Source organism: Eubalaena glacialis, chromosome 2, assembly GCF_028564815.1.
Source record: "Eubalaena glacialis isolate mEubGla1 chromosome 2, mEubGla1.1.hap2.+ XY, whole genome shotgun sequence".
NCBI lineage: Eukaryota > Metazoa > Chordata > Mammalia > Artiodactyla > Balaenidae > Eubalaena > Eubalaena glacialis.
The window spans coordinates 120,371,113-120,397,286 of record NC_083717.1 but is presented as its reverse complement, the minus strand read 5'-3'; the positions used below and the strand labels follow the sequence as shown (position 1 = coordinate 120,397,286).

Below are 26,174 nucleotides of genomic sequence, written 5' to 3'. Positions count from 1 at the left end.
CTTTCCTTTTACTGCTGGCTGAAAGGCAGGAGTGGTCAGATCACAGCTCCCAGAGGCTGTGTCTCTGAATGGCCGCTGCCTCGGGGACCTGCTTCCACCCAGGGCCAGGGAGTGAGTGTGCTTCCCACCCTCTCCCTCAGCCCCGCTCATCTTGCCCACTCTCCCTTTGCTGCTCTGCAGTGTCCAATCGCTTCCTTTCCTGAGTGCCTCTAGCCCTAGGATCCGTCCACTTGCTTGGCCAGCCTGGCCTGTCCTCCTCTCAGCACCTCCTGCTCCGTGATGCCCAGCATTTGCTACCCCGCTTCAGCTGTTTCCTTGCCTCTGCTTTGGTGCTGTCTCTCCAGCAGCAACTCCTGGGTGGGGAGTGGTCATCAGCTGCCTCCAGTCATCTCTAGGTTGGGCTGCACATTTGGAGCACTGATCTCTCATCCATACTTTTTTTTGGGTGATTGCAACTATGCAGGGATTTGATGGCTGGAGACCTACAACACTAGGGGCTGGGAATGGTATCTGGGAAAGGAAAAGCATGGAAAAGAGAAGGCCTGTCTTCTTTCTGGGTGGGGCTGGGCTGCTTGGGCTTTAGCTGGGGCTGAAGAGTTCAGCTGAGGGTTGTTAAGGTATACTCCCTGAACAGGGGAATGGTTGTGAGTTTCCAGCAAGAGCTCTCTGAAGCCTTTAGGTTTGCCAGAGCCAGGGTCCTTGGGGGAAAAGGGCAGTGTTGTGAGGAGAACCCACAGACTAGCTGCTTGCAAGGTTGGTTCCCAAGGTTGCATCTCATCACAGGTGACAGGTGAGACTGAAATTGGAGGGAAGACAGACTTTTTTTGGGTAAGGCTGAAAAGCACAGGCTCAAATCATTATGGTTACACGTGGGAACTGCCAAATTGTTCGTCTTCCTGTCTCCAGTGAGCTCAGATAGAACCGGGATTTAGTTTTCTATCTTGTAAATCAGGTGGGCAGTGCTAGCCTAATGATGAGAAACATGCTTTCTCTCTGGGGAATGAGTGCCGTCCTTTAAAGACTCGAGTTGGCAAGCCAGATGGAGAAGAGGTTCATGGGAGGTGGGAGGTGAGAGAGAGGTCTCTGAAATGCTGGGCGTGGGTGGCTTGCCCACTCTGGCCCCGGTGGGGGAGAGTTCTCTGTGATTGCCAACCTGCTCTATGTCTTCACCTTTCTTCCTTAGAGGGCAATGCCAGGAAGCTGGTGAAGACTTTCTTCTCCTCCTCCACCATGGTCAACGGCGTTAAGTATGAAGTGGCCTCCCAGCATGAGAGGGACGCCTCCCCTTTGGCCGATGAAGCCAGCCCCAGGTCGGAGCAGGTAAAACTGAAGAAGGAGATCTCGCTGCTGAACGGCGTGTGCCTGATTGTGGGGAACATGATTGGCTCAGGCATCTTTGTCTCCCCCAAAGGCGTGCTCATATACAGCGCCTCCTTTGGCCTCTCCCTGGTCATCTGGGCTGTCGGGGGCCTCTTCTCCGTCTTTGGGGCCCTTTGTTATGCGGAATTGGGCACCACCATTAAGAAATCTGGGGCCAGCTACGCCTACATCCTCGAGGCCTTCGGGGGATTCCTTGCCTTCATCCGACTCTGGACCTCCCTCCTCATCATCGAGCCCACCAGCCAGGCCATCATTGCCATCACCTTTGCCAACTACATGGTGCAGCCCATCTTCCCGAACTGCTTAGCCCCCTATGCTGCTGGCCGCCTGCTGGCTGCTGCCTGCATCTGTAAGTGGGGCTGGGCAGGAGGGGTGGGGTGGAGCGTGGGGCAGAGGCCGGCACGTGAGTCTGCTTAGTCGGTAAGAAGGAGGTGGAAAGGAATGCCTCTGACAGACACTTTTTTGTTGTTGTTAAATTAATGTACGCTAAGTGTGAAAATTCAAACAGCATCAGAGTGTCCAAAAAAAAAATCCTTTCTCCCAGCTTCCCTTGGTAAACATCATTAGCAGTCTCCACCTTTGCTGACTTTTTTCTTCTTCTTTCAAGGGATGTAGTTTTGTTCTGTTTTACAAAAATGGGATCATAGTACACATATAATTCTACAGTTTGGTTTTTTTCCCAGAATTTATCAGTGATGTTCTTTTCGATTTACAGATCTACTTTAAAACAATGCTTCATGTTATTCCATGTTAATTTTAAGGATGTATTGTATGTTTAACTAATTAGGCCTCTGTTAATGGCCATTTCAGTTGGTTCCAGTTTTTCAGTCTTACAGATAACACTCCAGTGAATATCCTATTGCGTTTGCATGAGTTTTTCTGTGGGCTAGATTCTTTTTTAAAAAAATTTATTTCATTGAAGTTTAGTTGATTTACAATGTTGTGTTAATTTCTGTTGTACAGCAAAGTGATGCAGTTATACTTATATATACATTCTTTTTCATATTCTTTTCCATTATGATTTATCACAGGATATTGAATATAGTTCCCTGTGCTATACAGTAGGACTTTGCTGTTTAGCCATTGTAAATATAATAGTTTGCGTCTGCTAATCCCAAACTCCCAGTCCATCCCTCCTCTCCCCACTCCCCCTTGGCAACCACAAGTCTGTTCTCTATGTCTGTGAGTCTGTTTCTGTTTCATAGATAAGTCATTTGTGTCATATTTTATTTATTTATTTTCAATTTTTAAAAATTTTTGGCTGCATTGGGTCTTAGTTGCAGCACGTGGGATCTTCGTTGAGGCACGCGGGATCTTTTGTCGCGGTGTGTGGGCTCTTCGTTGCGGCGTGTGGGCTTCTCTCTAGTTGTGGCGTGCAGGGTCCAGGGCGCGTGAGCTCTGTAGTTGTGGTGCGCGGGGTCCAGAGTGTGTGGGCTCTGTAGCTTGCGGCACGTGGGCTCCAGTTGAGGTGCGCGAGCTCAGTAGTTGTGGTGCACGGGCTTAGTTGCCCTGCGGCATGTGGGATCTTAGTTCCTTGACCAGAGATTGAACCCACGTCCCCAGCATTGTAAGGCGGGTTCTTTACCACTGGACCACCAGGGAAGTCCCTGTGTCATATTTTAGATTCCACATATAAGTGATATCATATCGTATTTGTCTTTCTCTGTCTGACTTCACTTAGTATGATAATCTCTCGGTCCACATGTTGCTGCAAAACGCATGATTTTGTTCTTTTTTATGGCTGAGTAATATTCCACCGTATATATGTACCACGTCTTCTTTATCCATTCATCTGTCGATGGACATTTAGGTTGTTTTCATGTCTTGGCTCTTGTAAATAATGCTGCTATGAACATAGGGGTTCATGTAGCTCTTTGAATTATAGCTTTGTCCAGATATCTGCCCAGGAGTGGGATTGCTGGATGATATGGCAACTCTGTTTTTAGTTTTTTTGAGGAACCTCCATACTGTTTTCCATAGTAGCTGCACCAATTTACCTTCTTTCCATCTCATAAATAAAATATTATTTAAATTTGTACGTTCAGCAAAGCCATTTTGGAGGTGCTGAGAGGCTGATCCTCTGCAGCCCTTTCCCTCAGCTGCCTCTGTTCTAGAAAAGTGCCCTCCCAGCGTGAGAGACCCTGGGACCTTGGAGACCCCGCCCACCCCCGGCTGTGGAGAAGCTGAGCGGTCCTGTCAGTTTCAGGGGCAGCTGTGGGGGACAGGCATTTTGCACCAGGTACAATTGCTTGCTGGATCAACCCTCTCAATCAGCCTTTCAGTTTCAGTTTCTCCACTGCCTCATTTTACTCTCAGCTTCTTCTCCAGCCTCCCTCTTTTGACTGTTGTGCAGAGAGCCGGCTGTCCTCTGTAGGCTCCTCCCGTGTTTCGTGTGCCCGTGTGTGGGCTCGGACTCATGTCTGTGTGTGGGGCTATTTGTCATGCTGGCAACGGTCAGGGAGGTACAAAGGCACTGCCCTCGGTTGCAGGAAGGGGGTTTTCCCTTGAGGTCTTAAATGCGATCTGTAGTTTCTCTGGCATCATTTACAGATGAGCTGGTGGGCTGACTTCCTGATGAAACTAATTTTAGGATCTGTTGGTCTTGGGGTCCCCTCAAACGTGGGCATATACTTACGTATCTTGTGTAGAGTAAGGATTATTCCACTTAAGTAAAATTTCCAAGAGGTCTGCATCCCTTCAAGCACCAGAATTCTATTTTAGTCATCTTGGTTGAAATCTCTTTAAAACCAGTGATATGTCTGCTTGCCCTCATAACTTGACTTTTTTTTTTTTTTTGGTGACTCAGGGTCACCACTGCACATGTCAAAGCTTGTATGACTGAGGCCCCTGGTCTGGGGATGAATGTTGGCTTCCTCAGTGGCCTCAGACAGCTGGCCTGACTTCAGTGCCTCAAGTTTTATTCTTTCATGATTTTGATGTGTGTTGTCTCTGACAGCTATTGTTCCTTGATTCTGGCATTGGGCCTGCCTTCATCAGTCTTTTTAATTTGCTGCTTCTAATTTGGGAATAGAGACGTACTCAAACTCTTGGGCACCCAAGTACACATACACACACATGTGCACCCTCCTAAGAATACATGCAAAGTAGCCACAGTTACGATTAGTCTGGAGAGCTCCCCAGTTAATAAAAGACAGAGTTTTGTGCTGGATTTATGGCATATATTTGAGACAAGCCTGATAGAATGAAAAGCATTCCAGACTTGTGTTTGAGGCTGGGCTCAATAACTGTGTGTAGTGACTGTTACTTCCAGACTCCTGTGAGCATGACATGAGATTCAGTGAAAACCATAAATCATGACTCAAGTGTAATGTATTAATGATTATGATTAAAATTGCTCTCTCTCGGTTGCTTATAGGATTTTGTTCTATCTCTTATAATCTTCAGAGGAACATAGAGATCTGGAAGAAGGTTCAGAAGGGCAACCGAGATTGTAAGTAAGAGTTTAAGGGCATATGATTCATGAGTTTCTTCCTTCAGCTCTTGTTTAATGAGCAACCAGTACAAGTCAGATGCTAAGATAGTCTGTCCAGATAGGATCTAGGCAGTAATAGCTCATTTATCTAACCCTTCAGGAGAAAACCAAGAAGTAGGGAGAGGAAGAGGCTTACAAGCAGCCAGGAAAGAGGCACCCTAGGAGCAAGGGAGACGACTTTCCTCTTGTGGGGAGGAGCGCTTAGGACGACAGTACAGGGACTCTGATGTCTGAACTGAATTTTGAATAGAAACATAGCCGTCTCCTCAGACACTTCTCACGGAGGGAACTGTGTGTGAAGGTGCAGGGTACAAAAAGGCGCAGAACCGGTCCAAGCATTCCAGGTAGTTGGTATGGCTGGAATGTGGGTAGGAGAGGAATGAGAAGGGAGAGACTGGAAATGTAGCCCCAGGGCCAGCTCCGCAGGGGTTTATATGGTGCCAAAACAGGTTAGACTTTATCTTGAGAGCAGGCAGAAGCTGTTGACTTTAAGTGGAGACATGAAATCACATTTGCTTTGAAGAAGAACTCTGGCTTTGTGGAGAGTGTTTTTGGAAAAAAGTGAGAGACAGAAGGTAGGGGTACCCGGTTAGGGAGCTGCAACCTGAAGGGTAGTGATGGCCTGCACTGTGGGCGGTGCCTTTGGAAGAGAGATGAAGGGATGGATAAAGAAATAGTCATAAGGTGGGATTTCTAGGACTTCTGGGTGTGGAGGGCATGGGAGCTCTCAGAGATGATGCTAAGGATTCAGGCAGGCTTGGACAGATGGGGGGTGATGGGGTTGCCTTCTGAAATAGGGAAGGTGGGCTGAGTGATGAGGTAGAGGGGGCACCTGGGGCTTCTGCTGGGATGCTCATGTGCCCTTCCAAGAGCTGTGCCTTCCTAGGGTCATCATGATGGGAGAGACAGATATGTAAAGTGTTCCGAGGAAAGGCAGTGCACCCAAGGGAGGTGGGTTTATACTCAAAAGTAGCCTTTCTCGGAAGAACTGTTAAATAAAATATGGAATGGAACATCGTTGGAATTGACAAGAAGGAGGTCAAGGGGAACTTTGGCAGGCTTTTCACTGGAGTAGTGGAGCAGATGTCAGACTGCATTGTGGAGAAAGGGCAGGGAAGGGAATATAGATGTGCTTTCTAGAAGATGGACTCTGGAGGCAAGGAAGGAGGTTGTTAGTGGAAGGGACCAAAGCTGAGGGGGGAGTTTATGGGAAAGACTTAAGCCCGCCTTAGGTTGGTTTGGGGGTGTGTTTCTGGAAAACTTGGATGAAATATTCATACCCTACAATGAAGTCTTCCCCACGGTTGGAATGCTTGGGATCCTGGAGTCAGCATTTCTGTCCCTTGAACAGTCCAGGGCGCATCCTCATCCCTTTGAGAGGCAACAGTGCATGGTGGTGAGGAGCATGGCATCAAGCAGGTTAAATTCATTAGTCTCAGTTTCCTCATCTGTAGAATAGGACTCTACCTCACAGAGGCGTGATCTATATTTCTACCATACTTTCACCCTTTCCTATTCATCAGTGACAATTTCGGGGGAGCAAATACGGTTTCTACTTCTGTCCGGGTGGCTTACATTTCCTTTACGGGTGTAGTCCTCCTTTAGAACTGCTGATGAACTAACTACAGCCCTAGATAGGCTAGTATTGCTAATAGACCTTGAAATCATTTACGGATTATTGCTTAGGTAAGTTTTTTGTATGCATGGGTGACTTCACTCATTGCATGGTCAGGGTAATCACATGCTGCCCTTTCTACCAGGAATTCCACCTCCCTTCCCCCTACCCCAGCATTAGCCTCTGTATACTCAGTGCAGGTAACAGTGGTCCTGGTGCCCACCTGCACCCATTTCACTGCCCCAGACTGGATGGGTTGCCTCTCAGTGACTTTCATAACACCTGATTCTTGTAATCATCCAAGTTTACTTTTCTGGGAAGGCTGGGGACTGGGTCTTAATCAAAGAGTCTGCACAGGGTCTGGAACACAGTGGGTTCAAGCTCAATACATGCTTATTGGATGGATGGATGCATGGAAGAATGAATGGATGAATGGATGAATTCTGAGTTCTGAAGGAATCTTGCTGTCCCGTTCAGGGCTCTATAAATGGTTACTTTTCCCAACCAGAGGGGTGTGCATTCAGCCCCTCCTGAAGCTGATTACTCTGGCTTCTCAGAGCTCTTTGAGGATTGCTCCAGTTCTCTGCAGCCAGGAAGCCCTGTTACCCCAGGGGGAGATAGTCCCACTCCCCGGCCCACATCCTTGCATGCAAATGGGGGGCATATAGTGTAGCGGAATGTGTACAAGCTTTTGAGCTGGCCACTGGCTGAGTGGCCTCAGTTTTCTCAATTGTAAGATGAAGATAATAAACCTACTCTGTCAGATTAAATTAGATGATGTCTGTAAGAATGTCAGCGACCCTGTGACCCAGTTTTTTTGGTCTAGATTTCTGCCTTTTGTTAATGGGATGTTTTATCTCCTGTGTATTCGGTCTGCCTGCTGTACCAGTCGGCCAGCAGCACACATGCGGGGCCCCCTGTGGACAGACTACTCTTTAGGGATCAGGCGGTCTTGGCATCCCTGACGCTTGACCCTCGTGATTTGCGTGTAGTAGGTGCTTTTCAGTGAATGTCGGCTGGAGGAGTGAACAGAAGGTACAGCTCCAGATTCAGCTTGGCCGAGAAAGGCATTGCATCTCTTGGCTCTCAGGGTGTTGGGGGCTGAGGGCCACTGTGGGGCCCGGGCAGAGGGGAGGGCGGCTGCTTGAGCCGCTCGTGGACGCTCTAGGACTTCAGATCTCTGAGAGCTTTGGCCACTGTCCTCGGGCAGCTTTTCCTGGTACTGGAAGACTTCGTGTCCTTGTGGCTAACGAGGTGGAACAGCCAGATGCTGGGCCCCCAACTGCCTTTTGCCCTTTGAACTTTCTACTTGGAAGCTAGTTGCCTCTTCCAGAGGGATTATCCATTTTAAGCTGGGGGTGAGGAAGCTTACATTTCTTTTTTTTTTTTAATAAATTTATTTTATTTATTGTTTATTTTTGGCTGTGTTGGGTCTTCGTTGCTGTATGCGGGCTTTCTCTAGTTGCGGTGCGCGGGCTTCTCAGTGCGGTAGCTTCTCCTGTTGCAGAACTCGGGCTCTAGGCTCACAGGCTTCAGTAGTTGTGGTGTATGGGCTTCAGTAGTTGCGGCACGCGGGCTCAGTAGTTGTGGCTCGCGGGCTCTAGAGTGCAGGCTCGGTAGTTGTGGCGCACGGACTTAGTTGCTCCGTGGCATGTGGGATCTTCCCGGACCAGGGCTCGAACCCGTGTCCCCTGCATTGGCAGGCAGATTCTTAACCACTGCGCCACCAGGGAAGCCCAGGAAGCTTATATTTCACGTTCCACACTCACAGCAGCAAGGGGACTAGAGTCAGAGCGCTGAGGTCTTTCTGGTATGGGGTAAACGTGAACTTCGGAACAAACTCTTCAACAGCAGGGAGGGAGGTGGAGCTCTGTGCTGGCCTGATCCCCAAAGCTTTTCAGGGGTTCACCTTTGGTCTCTTCCTTTTTCTGTTCTCTTTCTCTCTGCCTCAGAAGAGGCTAAGGGAACAGCCTAGAGGAAGCTGGGGAAGGAGCTAGGGACAGTGGGTCCCAACCTCGGCTGACCATTGGAGTCACCTAGCGGGTTTAAAAAAAACACTTGGGACTTCCCTCGTGGCGCAGTGGATAAGACTCTGTGCTCCCAATGCAGGGGTTAGGGTTCAATCCCTGACCAGGGAACTAGATCCCACATGCATGCTGCAACTAAGGAGCCCACCTGCTGCAGCTAAGACCCGGCACAACCAAATAAATAAATAAATATTAAAAAAAAAATACTCCTGGCCCCTTCCTCTCCCTCTCTTTTCCCCCAGCCAAATAACTCTGAACCACTGGGCAGAAGAATGGAAATTAGCTTGGAGAACAAGACTTGAGGAAGCAGAAAGTTCCTGCCGAGGAGAACTGATGGGGGCCTTGGGAAGAGAGGTTCTCAATTGTCACCATGCTTTAGAATCACCCAGGGAACTTTAAAAACATGCCGATGCCTGGGCTCTACCCCAGAGCTTGACTTCATTGTCCTGGGTGGGGCCCGAGCACTGAACTTTGTTAAAGCTTGTAGACTGATGCTAGTGTGGAACCAGGAATGCTGAGTTAAGTGAGGGTTTGGGCTTGCTCTGATCAAGGTGGTTCTCTAAGTGATGATTTTGTTTTGTGATGACCTAAGGTAGCCCAGAGCAGGCAGGTCATCAGGCTCCCCTGGCGAGCCCCGTCTCAGACCTCCTGAACCAGAACTTCAGGGGTGGAGCCCCAGAGCTGTAGGTTCACACTCCTCAGGGGATCCTCAGGCCATCCTGATGCTCAGTCAGCCTTGGGGACCCATTTCTGAGAACCTGAACTGGACCTAGCTGAGCAAACCAGTAAGGATCCTGTTACCAAGGACTCGCTGGCTTTGAGACGGGAGCTGATGGAGCGGTTAATCGGTGAGCCTCCTGGTGCAAAGTGCTTGCTTGCTCCCTCCTGTGGTGCAGACCCACAGCAACTGAAGTGCTGACTAGGCTCCAGAAGGCAGGGTGGGAAGATCTGATCCAGTGACCCACAGGGCTTATGCTCCGTGTGTCTTCTTGCTGGATGCTCTCACCCATGAAGCCTGAGTAAGCGACATGGTTATGTAGCCTGAAAAGGTAAACGTGTTTGAGGACCAGCTGCTATCTGAGAGATGCAACAGCACCTAGGAAGTGTGGAAGAAATAATCGATCAAGGAATCAAGAAGAAAAAGTGATTTTTAAGATGTAGAGAGTATCCTAAACCAGCATTCAACAACAAAAACAAAACAAGCAGTAAAGAAAACAAGGAAAAACTTGAAATGTCTGGCTTTAGGCAGAAGAGCTGAGGCTTTTTTGGAGAGCTTAAATCTGGTCCTTCTGAGGGAACAGCCTCGGTAGAGTATTCTGGAGACATCTGGGTATTCGCAGGCCTGAGCGTACCAGTTAAGGGGCTGGACTGCTCCCCAGCAGTGTGACTCTGACTATGCATAGACTAGCCTAATGCAGAGACGGGTGGTTTTTCTTGAGTAACATGTGACAGAGAGCTTGCTCGCCCCAATTAAGCCCACAGGCCGCTATCCTTCTGCTGATTGCTAGGGGATGAATGATGTCACCAGTCAGAAGACACATGAGATGTGTCACTGGTGACTTTGAAGTTCACGATAGCGAACGGAGTGGCAGGTGGAATCTTCATCTCTTTGTCACTTGAAGTCTGTGTATGTGAAAGAAAAAAGAGAACACAGAACTGAGTCCTGGAATGTAAATGCTAGGATACCAGAGGATACACTCTGGTGAGGGATGGAGCAGATGTTATAGAGATTGGGAGAGATGCATTTAATAAAGCTTTAAACTGAAATTTTAGAGGAAGGGGAAAAATACACAGATAAAAGTATACATCTGGGTAGTTTGGAGGCTATGAGGTATTATAGAGAAAGAAGAATGAAGTTGGAAAAATTGCTCAGTAATGCATTCGGAGAAGCTAGAAGATTGGGAGTGATGCTTTTGGACTCATCAACATTCAAGGAGGCTAATAAACACATTTGCTTTTTACATTTACTGCAAGGAGGAAACAATTTATTTGATTAGAATATGACAGTGACAGAGTATACTTTGTTTGGGCTTCTCTGGTGGTGCAGTGGTTGAGAATCCGCCTGCCAATGCAGGGGACACGGGTTTGAGCCCTGGTCCGGGAAGATCCCACATGCCATGGAGCAACTAAGCCCGTGCGCCGCAACTACTGAGCCTGCGCTCTAGAGCCCGCGAGCCACAACTACTGAAACCCATGCACCTAGCGCCTATGCTCCTCAACAAAAGAAGCCCGTGCACCGCAACAAAGAGTAGCCCCCGCTCGCCACAACTAAAGAAAGCCCGCGCGCAGCAGCGAAGACCCAACACAGCCAAAAAAAAAAAAAAAAAAAAAAAAAAAGAGTATACCTTGTTCAAAAGTGATGGATTTGCTGGAAAAGCTGAGATTGATATAGTATATCAAAGAGAGATGTACTTGTGTGAGGATCTGCTATAATAAGGGATGCCTGCTCCCTCTGGGCAAGGTTATGTTTTGATTCTTTTCATTGCAGTGAGAGGGAAATTTCAGGACCAAGACACAGAGACCTGTCAAAGGATTTTACCTCCCCTTTCTCTCTTTCCCAAAAAATGTAATGGACAGTACTACCCAGTACTGCCTCCAGCTTTTTGCCTGCAGGAGGGCTGCTTTTCACAACTAAACAGAAGTCTCTTCCTTCCTCATTATAGATACGTGGCCCGTCTCTTAGAAAGGACACCAAGGCCCTGGCCTCTGTTAATCCCATCTGCTTACCTTGGGAAGAAGAATTATTACATAGTGCTATCAGAGGGCTCTCAGATACCAGTTAGGGATTTTTCCTGAAGATCTCCCATAGTAAAGTATATGGAAATAAACCCCCATCCTAAGGGAAGAAGCATGGTGAAGAGAACACGAAGATAAAAGCAAAAAGAAGTAGGAATGATGTAACTGTGGGCATTTACTGCACACTATCAGATCAGAAGAATAAGTGTTTTGCTTTCCTCATAAAAATCATAAAATTTGTACAAAAGGGAAATATGGTAGCAATGGAAGCTTCAATTCCCTGAGCACTTTTGCTATAAAATCAGTTGCATTCTATTAGCAGCAGTACCTCTCTACATAAAAAAAAATGGTTTATTATGGAAGATTTCAAACATATACAAAAGTAGAGCAAATTGTACAGTGAACTCCCAGTGTTCAAGCACCAGCATCAATGATTATCAACACTGTTTTATCAACATCTATGCTCCAACCACCCCTTCCTCACCCACACTAGATTATTTAAATCAAATCCAAGACATCAAACCATTGAATCCATAAAGACTTCAATATGTATCTCTAAAGGATAAGGATTTATTATTATTATTATTTGACATAACCAGGGGCAATGTGGAATCCTTGTGAGGAAGTGATTATGCCTTCTCAGAGTTGGTATGTCCCAGAAAAAGAAATGCTGGATTTCCTCCAAAATGTACTCTAAATTTTAGGCAAAGAGATTGCAGAAAAGTTCAGGGCAAAGAATTACAATTTTACAGCCAAGGATTTAAAAACAGAAAAAAGACCAGGGGTGTCTTCAAAATGAAATTCTTTTTTTTTTTTTTTAATATTTGTTTATTTATTTTGGCTGCACCAGGTCTTAGTTGTGGCATGTGGGCTCATAGTTGCGGCATGCGGACTTTTTAGTTGCGGCCTGCATGCGGAATCTAGTTCCCCGACCAGGGATTGAGCCTGGCCCCCTTGCATTGGGAGTGCGGAGTCTTACCCACTGGACCACCAGGGAAGTCCCTTCAAGATGAAATTCTGATACAATAATTAAATTATCTTATTTAGGAAGAACAGGAGAATCATCTGAAGAAAGTGATGTGATTGAACACATTGTTTTTTTTAAACTAATTGATTTTTTAAAATTTATTTATTTTATTTATTTTTTAATTTTTGGCTGTGTTGGGTCTTCATTGCTACGGGCTTTCTCTAGTTGCAGTGAGTGGGAGCTACTCTTCTTTGCAGTGTGCGGGCTTCTCTTTGCGGTGGCTTTTCTTGCTGCGGAGCAGGGGCTCTAAGCACGCGGGCTTCAATAGTTGTGGCACACGGGCTTAGTTGCTCCATGGCATGTGAGATCTTCCCAGACCAGGGCTCGAACCCGTGTCCCCTGCACTGGCAGGCAGATTCTTAACTACTGCGCCACCAGGGAAGCCCCGAACACATTGATTTTTGATGAGCTCAGATTTTTAGAACTGATACGCAAGAGATAGTGAGAGGTGACATAATCAAGACTAAATAAATAAAGGAGTGACCCTGCAAGGAGAGTGTCCTGAAGGTTAATGCCCAGCATTAACTAAGACCTGAAGAAGTAACTAAGGCCAACAAAAGTTTCCGAGAGCGATGTTCAGAGTGAGAACAGCAGGGGCAAGGCTGGATGCTCTGGGGGCAGTTAGATCTATGATAATAGATGGTGGAAAGGAGAGGCCACAGTCCCACTTTTCCTCTAACTTTACCTGCAGAAGGATTGCTCACCTAAGAAAGGGTTCAATAAAAACCCAACAGGCCGATAGATCTAGGCCAACAAAAAAACAAGACCAAGAGAGTTGAGGAGATAGTAATAAACCGTGTCATTGCTTTAAATGTTTTTAACTATACACTTGCAAACAAATGGAAAGAATTGATAATTAGCTGAGATGACAGAATGACTACTAGGCATCTCCAGGACCTTGGAGAACAGGAAGGTATAAAAAGGCAACTGTTGAGTGACGTATTAGTTTCCTATTGCTGCTGTAGCAAATTACAACCAATTTAGTGGTTTAAAACAACACAAATTTATGATTTCACAGTTCTGTAGGTCAAAAGTCTGAAAAGGGTCTCACTGGGCTAACATCAAGGGGTCAGCATTGCCATGTTCCTTTCTGGAGGCTCTAGGGGAGAATCCATTTTCTTGCCTTTTCTAGCTTCTAGGGGCTCATGGCCCCCTTCCATCTTCAAAGCCAGCAGTAGCTAGTCAAGTCTTTCTCACATCAAAAGTCTTTCACACTGACTCTTCTGTTTCTCAGGGCCACTGTGCCTACCACAAGTGATAACCTGTCTTTCCAAGAAAGAGAAGGAGGGACTTCCCTGGTGGCGCAGTGGTTAAGAATCCGCCTGCCAATGCAGGGGACACGGGTTCGAGCCCTGGTCCGGGAAGATCCCACATGCCGCAGAGCAACTAAGCCCGTGCGCCACAACTACTGAGCCTGCGCTCTAGAGCCCGTGAGCCACAACTACTGAGCCCAAGTGCCACAGCTACTGAAGCCCACGTGTCTAGAGCCCATGCTCCACCACAAGAGAAGCCCCCGCAATGAGAAGCCCGCACACTGCAACGAAGAGTGGCCCCCGCTCGCCGCAACTAGAGAAAGCCCGCATGCAGCAACGAAGACCCAACGCAGCCAAAAATCAATAAAGTAAATAAATTTAAAAAAAAAAAAAGAAAGAGAAGGAGGTGGATTCTGAGCATTCTGCACTGGTAATCTGAGGTTGATTCGTCCCCAAATTCTAGGCTCATCTGTTAAACCTGGTTAGCAAAGTGTGAAGGGAAGAAAGGAGGATCTCTAGTAACCTGTACAGATTTGCTAAAAACAAGCTAACCTCACTTTTTGTTCAATTTTAATTTTTTATTCAAGTGTAATATACAAAAGGAACTGTGCACATGTCATAAGTGTACAGCTTGATGAATTTTCAAACTGAACACACATATGTAACCAGCATCCACATCAAAAAATCAGCCCCCTGAACCTCTCCTGTGTTTCTCCCAGTCACTCCCCTGTGCCCCCCATGCACACGCTAAGGGAAATCACTGTTCTGACTTCTAGTAGCATAAATTAATTTAGCCTGTTTTTATGTAAATGGATATAAAGGGTACGTACTCTCTTGTGTTTGGCTTGTTCACTTAATATGTTTGTGACATTCATCCATAATTTTGTCTGTGGCTGTAGATGGTTCATTCTCATTGTTGTTTAGTATTCCATTGTATTCATTTAGCCATTCTATCGTTGATTGGCATTTGGGTTGTTTCAAATTTTTGACTATTACAATGGTATAGCTATGAACATTCTAGCATAAATATGTACTAATTTCATTTGAATCATTATTTGATAGCATCATTAGATTTCTAGAGCAGAGACATGTGTATACAGATTTCAGAGAGGTTCTTGGCAAACTCTTGTGATATTCTTGTTGACAAGGTAGAAAAAGGTGGACTAGATAAAAAAAATAGTTTGGTGGATTCCTGGTTGATGTTGTGGAATAATGACAGCAGAGAGGAGGGTCTATAGTGATAGACTACAGGGCTCTATCCTAGTCAACATTTTTATAAGTGACTTCAGTGAAGACCCAGAAGGTTTGCTAATCAGATTTGCAGATTTCACAAAATTGAAGGCATTTGAACTGATTAAAATTAAGGGGGAAATCCATTTCTGGTAAATGGGAATGATGCCTAAAAATTCAGAGAGGAAAGTTACTAAGAATAAATGTAAAGCCCCATATTTGGGATTAAAAAAAATCACTTTTAATAGGCCCAAACACAGGGAGAGGGAAAAGCTCATCAGTTTGGGAGAAAAAAAGGAGTTACAGTTGACAAGTTCAAACTGAGACTCTGTAGCCTGCAACAATATCTGGAGTTTTCTGTGTGGGTCTCAGTTTCCAGGGAGACACTGACAAAGTGCAATTAATACAGAGGAGTGAACTGGGCTGGTGAGTGGGAAACCATATTTATCACACAAGATGTTGAAGAAAATAGGTCTTTGGCCTGAAGAGGGAAGACTCAAGGGGAACGGGATGTCAGTCTTTAACGATAAGAAGGGCTTATCATGATGTGCGAGAGGCTTTAGCTTGATGCTCTGTGGCTCCAGAGGACAGGTCCAGGACAATTAGCTACAAGTTGCAAGGAAGAAGTTTTTGGCTGGGTGGGAGGAAGAGCTATTGGTGGTCTCTCTACAAACGGCATGAGTGGCCTAATAAATTACTGAGGTTTTTACAGTCCCTGGGAATTTGAAGCAGAAAATGGCTTAAATAGCAGCCTAAGTTGTGTGTTATGTCGTATGTATTTAAAACTAATGGTGCTGGGAGAATTGTAGGCTGAATGTTCTTTTTCAGGGACTGTTTAGTTTGCGCATCTAAACTAAATCTGGGCGTCTGATCCTGAATGGGCCTGCAAGCTTTGTTCACTTCTGGATCAAGCCAGGCATCTGCTCTCCTTGCTTTTAGTTCTAGAGCTGACGCTGGGCCTTAGCGCTGGAACTAGCCTCCTCCTCCAGGGGGCCCATGGAGGCTGGGTTTCATGACCATTCAGGAGCAGCTCTTTAGATAATTATAGGAGTGACTTCTTCTCAGCTGCTTCTTCCTCCAAAGCAGGGGTCAAAGCAGGAATGGGGTGCACCTGAGTCAAGGGCCCGAGGTGAATTTCAGACCATCTTCCGGTGGTCTTGGCCCAGTGTTGGGTGGGGATTGAATTGTACCTAGAGGTAGGAGGGTAGGGCATCTCTGTCCTTGAGGTTAACTTGCAGTTGCCTCCATATTATTCTAACCCCATGTCCTACCCCCACCCCCTTCCCTGCCTCTGAAGCAGGAGGTCAGGCTCCACTTCAAGAACAGTGCACTTGGCTGGGCTCTGGGGCCACCGGTCAGCTGTATCCGCTGGGGGTGGGGACAGAGAGCCCAGTCAGCACTGCTGCCTGCCATACCCATTTCCTGCTCCCACGGCCAAGAGGCCCTGGAGGAAGCTGAGCGCTGGGGAGGATGAGGGCCAGCGCTCTTTCCAGAGGATTCCCTTCTTCGTTCAAACCGAACCTCCTGTGCTCAATACAGAGAGCAGATCAGGGCAAGATGGTGGGTCAGTGGCTGAGAGCGAAGGCTCAGGAGCGGGGGAGGAGGGAACACTGGTGGGTAAGAGCAAGGATACAGATGGATGGGTATGGAAGTAGACTAGAGAAGCTGTAGGGATTAAAATGTAAACAATCCATGTATTTTCTTTTCAGAATTTGTTGTAGTAAAGGATAAGGAGTTGGCTCTTCCCTGTCCACATCCTTGGACAGAGCTGAGAACAGAAGCATGTGGCATGTGGCTACAGACTGACTCTGAACCGGAACCAGTCTCTTAATTCTCAAGCCTATCCCAGTTTAGTGTTGTCCCCCTGGTGACCCTGAGGGCTAACCATGAATTTTTTTTTTTTTTAATTTATTTATTTTTGGCTGCATTGGGTCTTCGTTGCTGTGCGCAGGCTTCTCATTGCGGTGGCTTCTCTTGTTGCAGAGCATGGGCTCTAGGCGCGCGGGCTTCAGTAGTTGTGGCACACGGGCTCAGTAGTTGTGGCTCGTGGGCTCTAGAGCGCAGGTTCAGTAGTTGTGGCGCACGGGCTTAGTTGCTCGGCGGCATGTGGGATCTTCCCGGACCAGGGCTCGAACCCGTGTCCCCTGCATTGGCAGGCGGATTCTTAACCACCGCGCCACCAGGGAAGTCCACCCATGAAATTTTTTTTTTTTTTTTTAATAAAGGTGTCACTTTTATTATAATAACATTAAAAATAATCCCTCTAAATAAGATGAACTTTGTCATATTGACTAAATTAAAAAGCCCGTTTTTCACAGGCAACAGAAAACATTATGGCTACTGAATTCTTATTCTTGCGCTAGGAGAAAAATATATTAGAAATCATCATTCTGAATAGCTGGAGACCTGATGAAATACATGCAAGTATCATAGCCAATTATATAGTGAAAATGAGATCTTAAGAGGAGACTTATGTTGTCAAAGAACAGTCAGCTGCTTTTCACATCAGTATGAAAAAGAGAAACACAACAACGGACAGAGGGGACAATAATAATACCTCTGATTTGTCTTCTACTGATTGCAGTATACAAGAAAATTGCCGATCAGTATCTTCATTTCTTTGCCAATGCAAAAGAGAAATTTATCACTTAAAAATTCAATTACATCCTTTGGTGTACTTTTGTATGTATTTCTGTTGGGTATATTCCATGGAGTGGGATTTCTGGGTCATTCTATATGTGTATGTTCATTTTAATAGAAAGTGAAAGTTTTTCAAAACCCATACATCAATTCATACTCTCTCCAGGCTTGGATGAGAGTTCCAGTTATACCACATCCTCACCAGTATTTTTACTTGGTATTGCTATGTGACACATTTGATTTCAGCCACTCCCTAATGAATACTTGGTTTGAATCACTTTTCATAGGTCTAATGGCTTTTTTATATCATTCTTTATGAAGTGCATTTATAAGCCTCGGGTTGTTTGTCTTACCCAGGGGTGACAGCAAACTGGAATGAATGGTCATTCTGCATATTTTTGACATATGCAGTCTTTAAAATTCAAACCCAGTTCAAATGCATAATAAATACTTACCATGTTTTTTTTTAATTCTCAAAAATAAGTCTCAAATTATTTTTTTAGTAGAAAGGCTGGTTTCTTTATACGATATATGTTTACAGTGTGTAGCTTTGGAAAATGACTGATATGAAAACTGCTGTATGACTGAGTGATAAGCCCAGGGGACAGATGCTTAATGTGTAAAGCTACAGTGGGTTCCTAACCATTACTAGAGTTGAAGCATTACTACAGATACAATGTGGAGGCAATTCTCTTTACCAGGCCTGTTAGAAACAGGCGGTGTGAAAATTTATCTGATAAGCTACTTGAGATAGGAGATGAGATACCAAGAATTAACGCTTGTATAAATATTGATGATCTCAGTAAATGACTCTCTAAGGTCAAGGGTAACTGTGCACTTCTGATTGATGGAGTAGAGTATGTACTTTTGGGATCAGAGCGGAAAAAAATGGGAGCGATCTCTGCTAACAGTAGATCTGGATCCCTGTTGGATCCAGGAAAAGGATGACCCCATTCCTTTGTGAATATGGTAGCTCCAGCTGTCCCAGATGCTTCTAATCCAACCTGGCTTGAGTTATATTAGTAAGTCAGCAGCAGAGCCTGAGGGTGAGGGGTGGAGGTTACAGGATGGAGAGAAGAGGCAGGAGGCAGAAATCCGGTGGGGAGTAAAGGATGGGTGACTGGCTGAGGAGGATCAGCAGATCTGAAAGATTTGCCCGTTTTGTGGGGTGCTTGTGGAGACTACATGCTTGTGTCTTTATTAACTTAACACTACGTTGGCCTGGAGTTATGGGTGCATTTTTGCCCAGCCCTGTGATAAGGTTTGGTTGTTCATTGGCTTGTTTATTAGGCAGAAAGGCAAGTGTTTGTTTGGGACAGGAATGCCCCCTTTCTGGAAGAGCGGAAAAGAACTTGGGCAGTAAGGGAGGGGGAGACAGAAGGTGAGACAGCTGTTCTGAGGGGCTGCTCTTTCCTGCCTCTCAGGATGAAGTAGCCTCTGGGCCAGAGTGTGATGAGACCAGGACACAACAAAACAGAAGGACTGGGGACACTGAGGGCCACACCACTGCCAGAACTGAGACAGGGAGTACTTGGGACTGAGTTGGTGGCTTGAAGCAGGCAAGCCCAGCACTTCCTCCTCTGGTAAGGCAGGCTGGCTCTGATCTTGTCTTCGCAGCCCTTGGGAGAAGGGCTGGCTGTTAAGCCCTCCTTCTAGTGCTCCAGCTGCTGAGCTGGGACGGAGGGAGCAGTGAAACGGTCCACTTTGCCGCAGCGGGGAAGGTACGGGGTATGTGGCTGCCTGCTTGTTGAAGAGGTTGGTGGGGATTGAGGAACATTCTGCTGAATTTCAGAACTGTCTCTTTTGATTTTCTTCCCCTCTTGAATTTCTTCTTCTGAAGTAGCAGATTATAGCTTTTTTGGGGGTGGGGTGGGGTAGTGGATTTCTCTGAGATTCTGGTGAAAGTTATGGACCCTTTTCTTAGAACAATGCATATTCTTTGGACATATGTACATAACACTTTACAAAGAATTTCAGGCCTGTGGAAGCCCTAGGTTAAGAACCCTGGCTCTAAGGGCAATCCATGAATTTTGCTGAAGCTCATCCAAGTAAAGGGATTGCCTCTACCCCAGGATAGAAGGACTTGAGGAATGTTTGTGGCTCTGACTTTTGCATTGTCCAGTCAGGAAACATGCCCCATCCCCCTTCTGTAGGAACCTCAGTTCCAGGAGTCTTTCCAAGCATGAAAACAAGCAGCTGAGCTGGCCGGCAGTAGCAGGAAGTCTGGCCTCCAGCCTAATCCTGGCCACACATCCTGACCTGCTGGCCCAGACGTTGGATAAGTCACAACAGGACTCATCAAGGTTAACAGTAATCCCACAGCATCAGAGTGCTGGGTCCTGGAGCCCATATAAGGGGATACAGGGCTGGAGAGGGGGAGAGACCATGACTTTTCAGAGCCAACAGCTGGAACGCATCACTAATCCTGTTCCGCTACCAGTTGCCTCCTATTGCTGTGGGCACTTTTGTGTGTAAGCAAATCCAGTTGCTTTGTTTTGTCTCTTGTATAAGTGCTGAGGGCGTGTGTGTGTGTGTGTGTGTGTGTGTGTGTGTGTTGCTGTGTACACAGGTGCTCAGCAAGTGCCTTTGAATGATAATGGTGAGGGCGTTCTGGGCAGAGGTTTCCAATGAAGAGCAGGTCAGAGCCCAAACAGTTCTGTCTTTGGCCAAAGGGTCTATTTTAGTGACTGGTACTAGAATAATTGCTTGGGGGTCTAAGGCCCTCTGGATGGTGGGGTCAGTCACCAATCAGTATTATTTTTCTTTCAGGTCTCTTAACCTTCATTAACTGTGCCTATGTCAAGTGGGGAACCCTGGTACAAGATGTTTTCACCTACGCAAAAGTATTGGCACTGATCGCCGTCATCATCGCAGGCGTTGTTAGACTTGGCCAGGGTAAGAAATAAGAGTGACAGCAACTAATGTTTGTTAAGCATTTTCTATATGCCATACTCCTCTAAGTGACCTCTGTGCATGATTTCATTTAATGGGTACTATTATTATTCCCATTTTGTTTATTTTTTTGGCCATGCCCCGAGGCTTGCAGGATGTTAGTTCCCCCACCGGGGTTGAACCCGTGCCCCCTGCCATGCAAGCACGGAGTCCTAACCACTGGACTGCCAGGGAAGTCCCTGAAGTCCCTAGCTTAAGTAGTGGAGCTGAAATCTGTACCCAGGCAGACTGACCCCAAAGCCTGTCCTGTCACGTCTCTGCATGCTGCCTCCCAGAGGAGGTTGATCTGGGCAAAAAGGAGCCATATCCCGGGAGCCGGTTTTTGCAGATTGTCGAGCCCAATGCTGTGGCTCTGACTGTTCTCCCCTTGGGAGCGGACAAGGGCAGAAATGAACCTCCTGTACCCACTCCTCTCCCAGTTCCCAGGTGTGAACACCTACCCTGCAACTACTCTGTTGACTGGGCATACTGAGCCCTGCCCTTCCTCCACTCCGTATCAGCTGTCTGGGTTAGGAAGGGGGCAGACAGAAATGCATCACCCCTGTTCTCCAGCCCTCTGCTCTGTCGTGGTTCGTTCCTCTAGAGAGCCACCGGGGTCCTTCCTGTGAAGATCCCTGTGCTGCTCCCTGCACTCTGGCCCGTTACTGCAGATGTCTCTCTTCTGCTCCCCATTCCTTCACTGGTACCCTTGCTGCCAAGGTGTTGTAAGCCACACACATTATCGTCACATTCTTCCTCTCCTTTACTGGATCAACTTGTAGTTGGGGTGTAGGCCACTAATCCTTCTGCCTTTCCATGTTCTCTGGGTTCCAGGAGCCTCGACTCACTTTGAAAATTCCTTTGAGGGTTCATCATTTTCAATGGGCAACATTGCTCTGGCACTGTACTCAGCTCTGTTCTCCTACTCGGGCTGGGATACCCTCAATTATGTCACCGAAGAGATCAAGAATCCTGAGAGGTAGGTACCTCACCATCAGCTTTCCATGGCAATGATAGCCATCATTTATTGAGCTCCTACTGTGTGCCAGACAGCATACCACAACTGGTTGATTTTATCAGTGTCATTTTAATAGACTGGAGGCCGGAGGCCCAGAGAAGTAACTTGTCCATGATCACAGTAGCAGAGCTAAGAGGTGAACTTTCTTGCGTGTTAAAAAAATTTTTTCTTTCCAGGCCTTTTCTCATTTGTTCATGCATTTCTGCATTAATCAAAGCAAGTTGTACCATGTGCTCGTGTATGCTTTTTTAAAATTTAAAAATTTTTTTTAAAAAAACAGATTTTCCTTGATAGATTTTTCACCCACCCTTATTCCCATATATATAACTGTAGGTCACAGATTACCAGAAACCTTCCTTTCCCTTCTGATCCCTTCCTTGTTTCTCAAATTCATACTGACTTTGAATTGTGGTATTGTTTGTTTCAGGACACCGTTTTTACCCTGAATTGCCCTGTAGTCACGCAGAGTAAAAAGCACACTGGGCAGGGAGTCAAAGGGCCTGGACCTGTCTTTCCACTGATTTGTTGGATGACCTTGAGGGAATCCCCTGCCATCTCTGCCTGCTCCTTATCTGTAATTGAGGGGGTTGAATTATATGATATCTAGAGCCTTTCCTGGCTCTGAAATTCAATGATTCTAGGAACTAAGATTTGCCAGGGAGTGAGGTTTCTGTAAATTTCTAAGTCAAAATAATAATAATAAACTCCTTTTGGCTTTGAGAAACAGAGTATTCCTGTTACACATCTAGTGCTGCAACCCTGGGAGCAGATAATAGCAGATCGAGGGGGGGCGGTGCTTCCACCTACCGGACAGAAACTGAATGACTTGAGTATTTGCCCCTCTCTCCTTTTTTTCTTTCCCCCAGTCTCACTGTGAAGAACGTTTATAAAGATCATGGCTTTATTGGGCCAGAGGGACCTTGAGAAGTCTTTATGTTTTTCTCTTGGCTTCTGGTTAGGATGGCACTCAAAGCTCTCAAACTGAGTAAGGGGGTGGGGTGAACATATTTCCCAGATTGCTTATTCAGATACACATATTGTTCTTTCTACTGAGGACCTATCTTATTCTCTGGAGAGGTTAGATTTCAGTTTCCCTCTATAATTTCTTCTTTCATATTTAACCTTAATACAAATTTTTCATTGTTGACAGTCTTAGAGGAGGAATCCTGATACTAAGAGACCTCTAGAGTAAAACAAACAAAACTTTCCTGTGCTGTTATCATGCTGTGACACAGTCATCTGTTAATCCTTTTTCCTTTTTTTGTGTAGGCCTTTCTCGGAATGTGATGTTCCTTTCCCTGATGCTCTTTAGTTCAGCGCTTAAGCCACTATCCTATCCTATCCTAGGCAACTTCAAAGGCAAAAGCCCTGGGGAAATGCCACGGGAGGCCCCATCCCCGGATTAGTGGGGCAGAGTCTGAGAATGAGAGTGGGGATGAGACTGTGGGGCTAATATATCCACTATTCTGTTTGGCTGTAGGAATCTGCCCCTCTCCATTGGCATTTCCATGCCCATTGTCACCATCATCTACATCTTAACCAATGTGGCCTATTACACGGTGCTCGACATGAGAGACATCCTGGCCAGCAATGCTGTTGCCGTGGTAAAGGATTTTCACTAGCAGAAGGGAGAGGGTGTGTCTGTGGGCTTTGGGTATCGTGCTGCTCTTCAAAGTCCCAGAGAGCGGGTAGTCCTTGAAAAGAGTATGCCTAGAGTACTGGGCTTGCGAGGTCCTGTTAGCCCTGCTGTGGAAGAAGGGTTGGGTTGCTAGTAGGGGGCACTAGGGGGCATGCTTGTCCTTGCCTTCCATCCGTTTGGTCCTGCTAATGACTCTTCTCCATTCCTTTCCCTTAGACATTTGCAGACCAGATTTTTGGAGTGTTCAACTGGACCATTCCAGTGGCGGTTGCATTATCCTGCTTTGGTGGCCTCAATGCCTCCATTGTGGCTGCGTCTAGGTATGAGTGTCACCTTTTACTGAGGGGTAAAGTGAAGAGCTATGGCAGGGCAGGGCAGGACTTACAGGACCCAGACTTCAGTCACCGTGATCCCGAAGTGACAGTCACAACCCTTTGGCCTTGTTCGCATCAGCAGCCTCCAGTTCTTACAAGTCTCAGTACTGAACTCCATTCCAAATTATTCAAACCCTTTTGAAGGAGGGGATGCCAGCGAGGGAGGGCCTTGTGGCACAACAGCCAGGCCACACCCATGTCCCGCAAGTTTCTCAGCCTCTCCTATCTCACCCAAAATAGGCTTTTCTTTGTGGGCTCAAGAGAAGGCCATCTCCCTGACACCATCTGCATGATTCATGTTGAGCGGTTCACACCAGTGCCGGCTCTGCTCTTCAATGTAAGTGGTCTCAAGACTGGGGCAGAAAGCCAGATTGTGGGGGAACTTTAGTAACAGTAGATACAACTGTTCTTAGCTCCCCAGAAGCTCTAAAGAAGATTCTAATAGAAAAACTGTTGATGGACTATCCACTGTGGGCAAGGCACTGTGCTGTAACTGCTGCAGTGGTTTTTTTTTTTTTTTTTTAATTTATTTTGGCTGTGCTGGGTCTTGGTTGCGGCACGCGGACCCTTGGTTGCGGCATGCATGTGGGATCTAGTTCCCCGACCAGGGATCGAACCCGGGCCCCCTGCATTGGGAGTGTGGAGTCTTACCCACTGGACCACCAGGGAAGTCCCTGCTGCAGGGGTTCTTGAGAGAATCCATATTCTCTAAGGAATGGTGACCTCCTCTGGCCCACGATGAGGCATAAAGTTCATGGAATACACTGTAACGACTGCCGTGGCAGACAGTGATGTAGTGTTCAAGGGAAGAAATGGTCACTCTGTGGGGGTAGAGGGTGAACGAGGAAAGACTTCCTGGAGAAAGTGAATTTGAAGTGGATTTTTAAGGTTAGGGTTGCAAATGGTAGTGATGGATGGGCTTTCGGTTGAGAGCAACAGCATCAGAAAGTCCGGAGGTTAAACAGTGTGGAGTTGGGTAGCAGAAGGTAAAAGCTGGAATTGTATGTTGGAGCCATTCTGGAGAGGCTCTGGGGCAAAAGCTATTTGAGGAACTGTTTTGAGCTGGGCTGTACAGAGGATTACCCTGGCAAGGGTTTGAAGAATGGGCTGAAAAAGGCTACTGACTTATTAGGAAGGGAGAGAGGTGTTGAAACTAAGGTGGTAAACGGGGTGGGAACAGAAAAGGACAGCTGGGGAGACTGAGGACTTGACAAGGGGGTGGGTTTGTGGGAGATAAAGGGGACTGGCAAGTGCCTTGCGTGACAGGCCTTGAGAGCAGCTGATGTGGGCTTGTGCCTGCAGGGTCTCATGGCGCTGATCTACTTGTGTGTGGAGGACATCTTCCAGCTCATTAACTACTACAGCTTCAGCTACTGGTTCTTCGTGGGGCTCTCTATCGTGGGTCAGCTTTACCTGCGCTGGAAGGAGCCTGACAGGCCTCGTCCTCTCAAGGTAGCTCCTCTCCATCCCACCTCTGCGGCACCCACTCCAGGGGGTTCTTACATTTATTCAGAAGCCTTTGCCCGGAACTCGAGGGTGGTTCCGAGCTGAGAGGAAGGGGGTGACAAGAACCCTCAGTGCCCTGCTGGTCACAGGAGGTGGGGTGGTCTTGGCTGTCCACCCTGAGCTGTCTAACCTCCGCTTGTTTCTTCTGTGCCCTCAGCTCAGCCTTTTCTTCCCTGTTGTCTTCTGCTTCTGCACCATCTTCCTGGTGGCTGTTCCACTCTACAGTGATACCATCAACTCCCTCATCGGCATTGGCATTGCCCTCTCAGGCTTGCCCTTTTACTTCTTCATCATCAGAGTGCCAGAAAACAAACGACCTCTTTGCCTCCGCAGGATTGTGGGTAAGCCTTGGATCCTCAAGTCGGCTCAGCTATTGTACAGCCTGTTTTTTTTTTTTTTTGGCTTTTTCTGCAAATCTAGTCTCCCAAATCACCTTTGCCATAGCTCCTACCTGTTGTTAAGGCTTAACTGTAATTGTCCCCTTGGGCCCAGCCCCATTCAGTGCCACCTGAACTCAGCCCAGTTGACCTCTTCTCAGTTTTGACTCAAACTTCTCTTTGTAGCATCTGCCACGTGGTATCTCCAGGTCCTATGTATGTCAGTTGCTGCAGAGATGGATTTGGAAGATGGAGAGATGCCCAAGCAACAAGATCCCAAGTCTAACTAACCACCACAAGAAACCCTGAGATGTGGGAAGCAGGGGCCTCATCTCCTACTGGCTGGAGCCAAGGAAGCTGAAAAGCTCACTTCTTTGGAGGCGTCTGTCCAAAAGCCTCTTAGGCAGCTTCAACAACCTCTGAACTTGCTTTCTGAGAGATGGAGAGTAATTTATTTGTTTTGCTACATGTTGTTCCGTATTTCTTTTAAAGGGACAATAAAGCAGACTGCGATGGGGAGCATGCCAGGTGTGGGCTTGGAGGTTCCAGTGGCACGTTCCCATGTGTTAAGGCATCCACTCACCTCCAGTGTGCCTGCCCACTCCTCTTTCCCACTGAAAGACCCAATAATGCTCCAAACTTCCCGTCTCCTTTAGAGAGACGTGAAACTATCAAAGGTGCTAGACAATAAAAGGGTATGTTCCTGAGCTCTGAATGGCTTCATTTTTATATAGTGTCTCAAGGACAGCTCCCATTAGCCTGGCAGGAAGACTAAAAACAATCTTATGCTTGAAAGAATCTGAGTATTTCTTCCCTCTCGAGCCAGTGGCTGAAGGCTGATGCAACCAGTCTCTACACAAGAGAATACCTAAGCTGCTGTAGCAAAATGCTAGGTTGTTCGATAAAAGCTTTATCAACTTCCGTTCCT

The 26,174-nt window shown here is 46.7% G+C and overlaps 1 protein-coding gene across 1 annotated transcript; it reads left to right on the top strand.

Annotated features, from left to right (window-relative positions):
• SLC7A7 (solute carrier family 7 member 7) lies at positions 1-25,953 on the top strand. Its single transcript, XM_061180616.1, has 10 exons — positions 1-111; positions 1,184-1,729; positions 20,171-20,296; positions 21,167-21,311; positions 22,831-22,954; positions 23,206-23,309; positions 23,604-23,700; positions 24,666-24,815; positions 25,027-25,210; positions 25,433-25,953. Exons 1-10 carry the CDS (start codon positions 69-71, stop codon positions 25,534-25,536), a joined length of 1,623 nt encoding a protein of 540 aa, XP_061036599.1. The 5' UTR covers positions 1-68; the 3' UTR covers positions 25,537-25,953.
• The last annotated feature ends 221 nt before the right edge of the window (positions 25,954-26,174 follow it).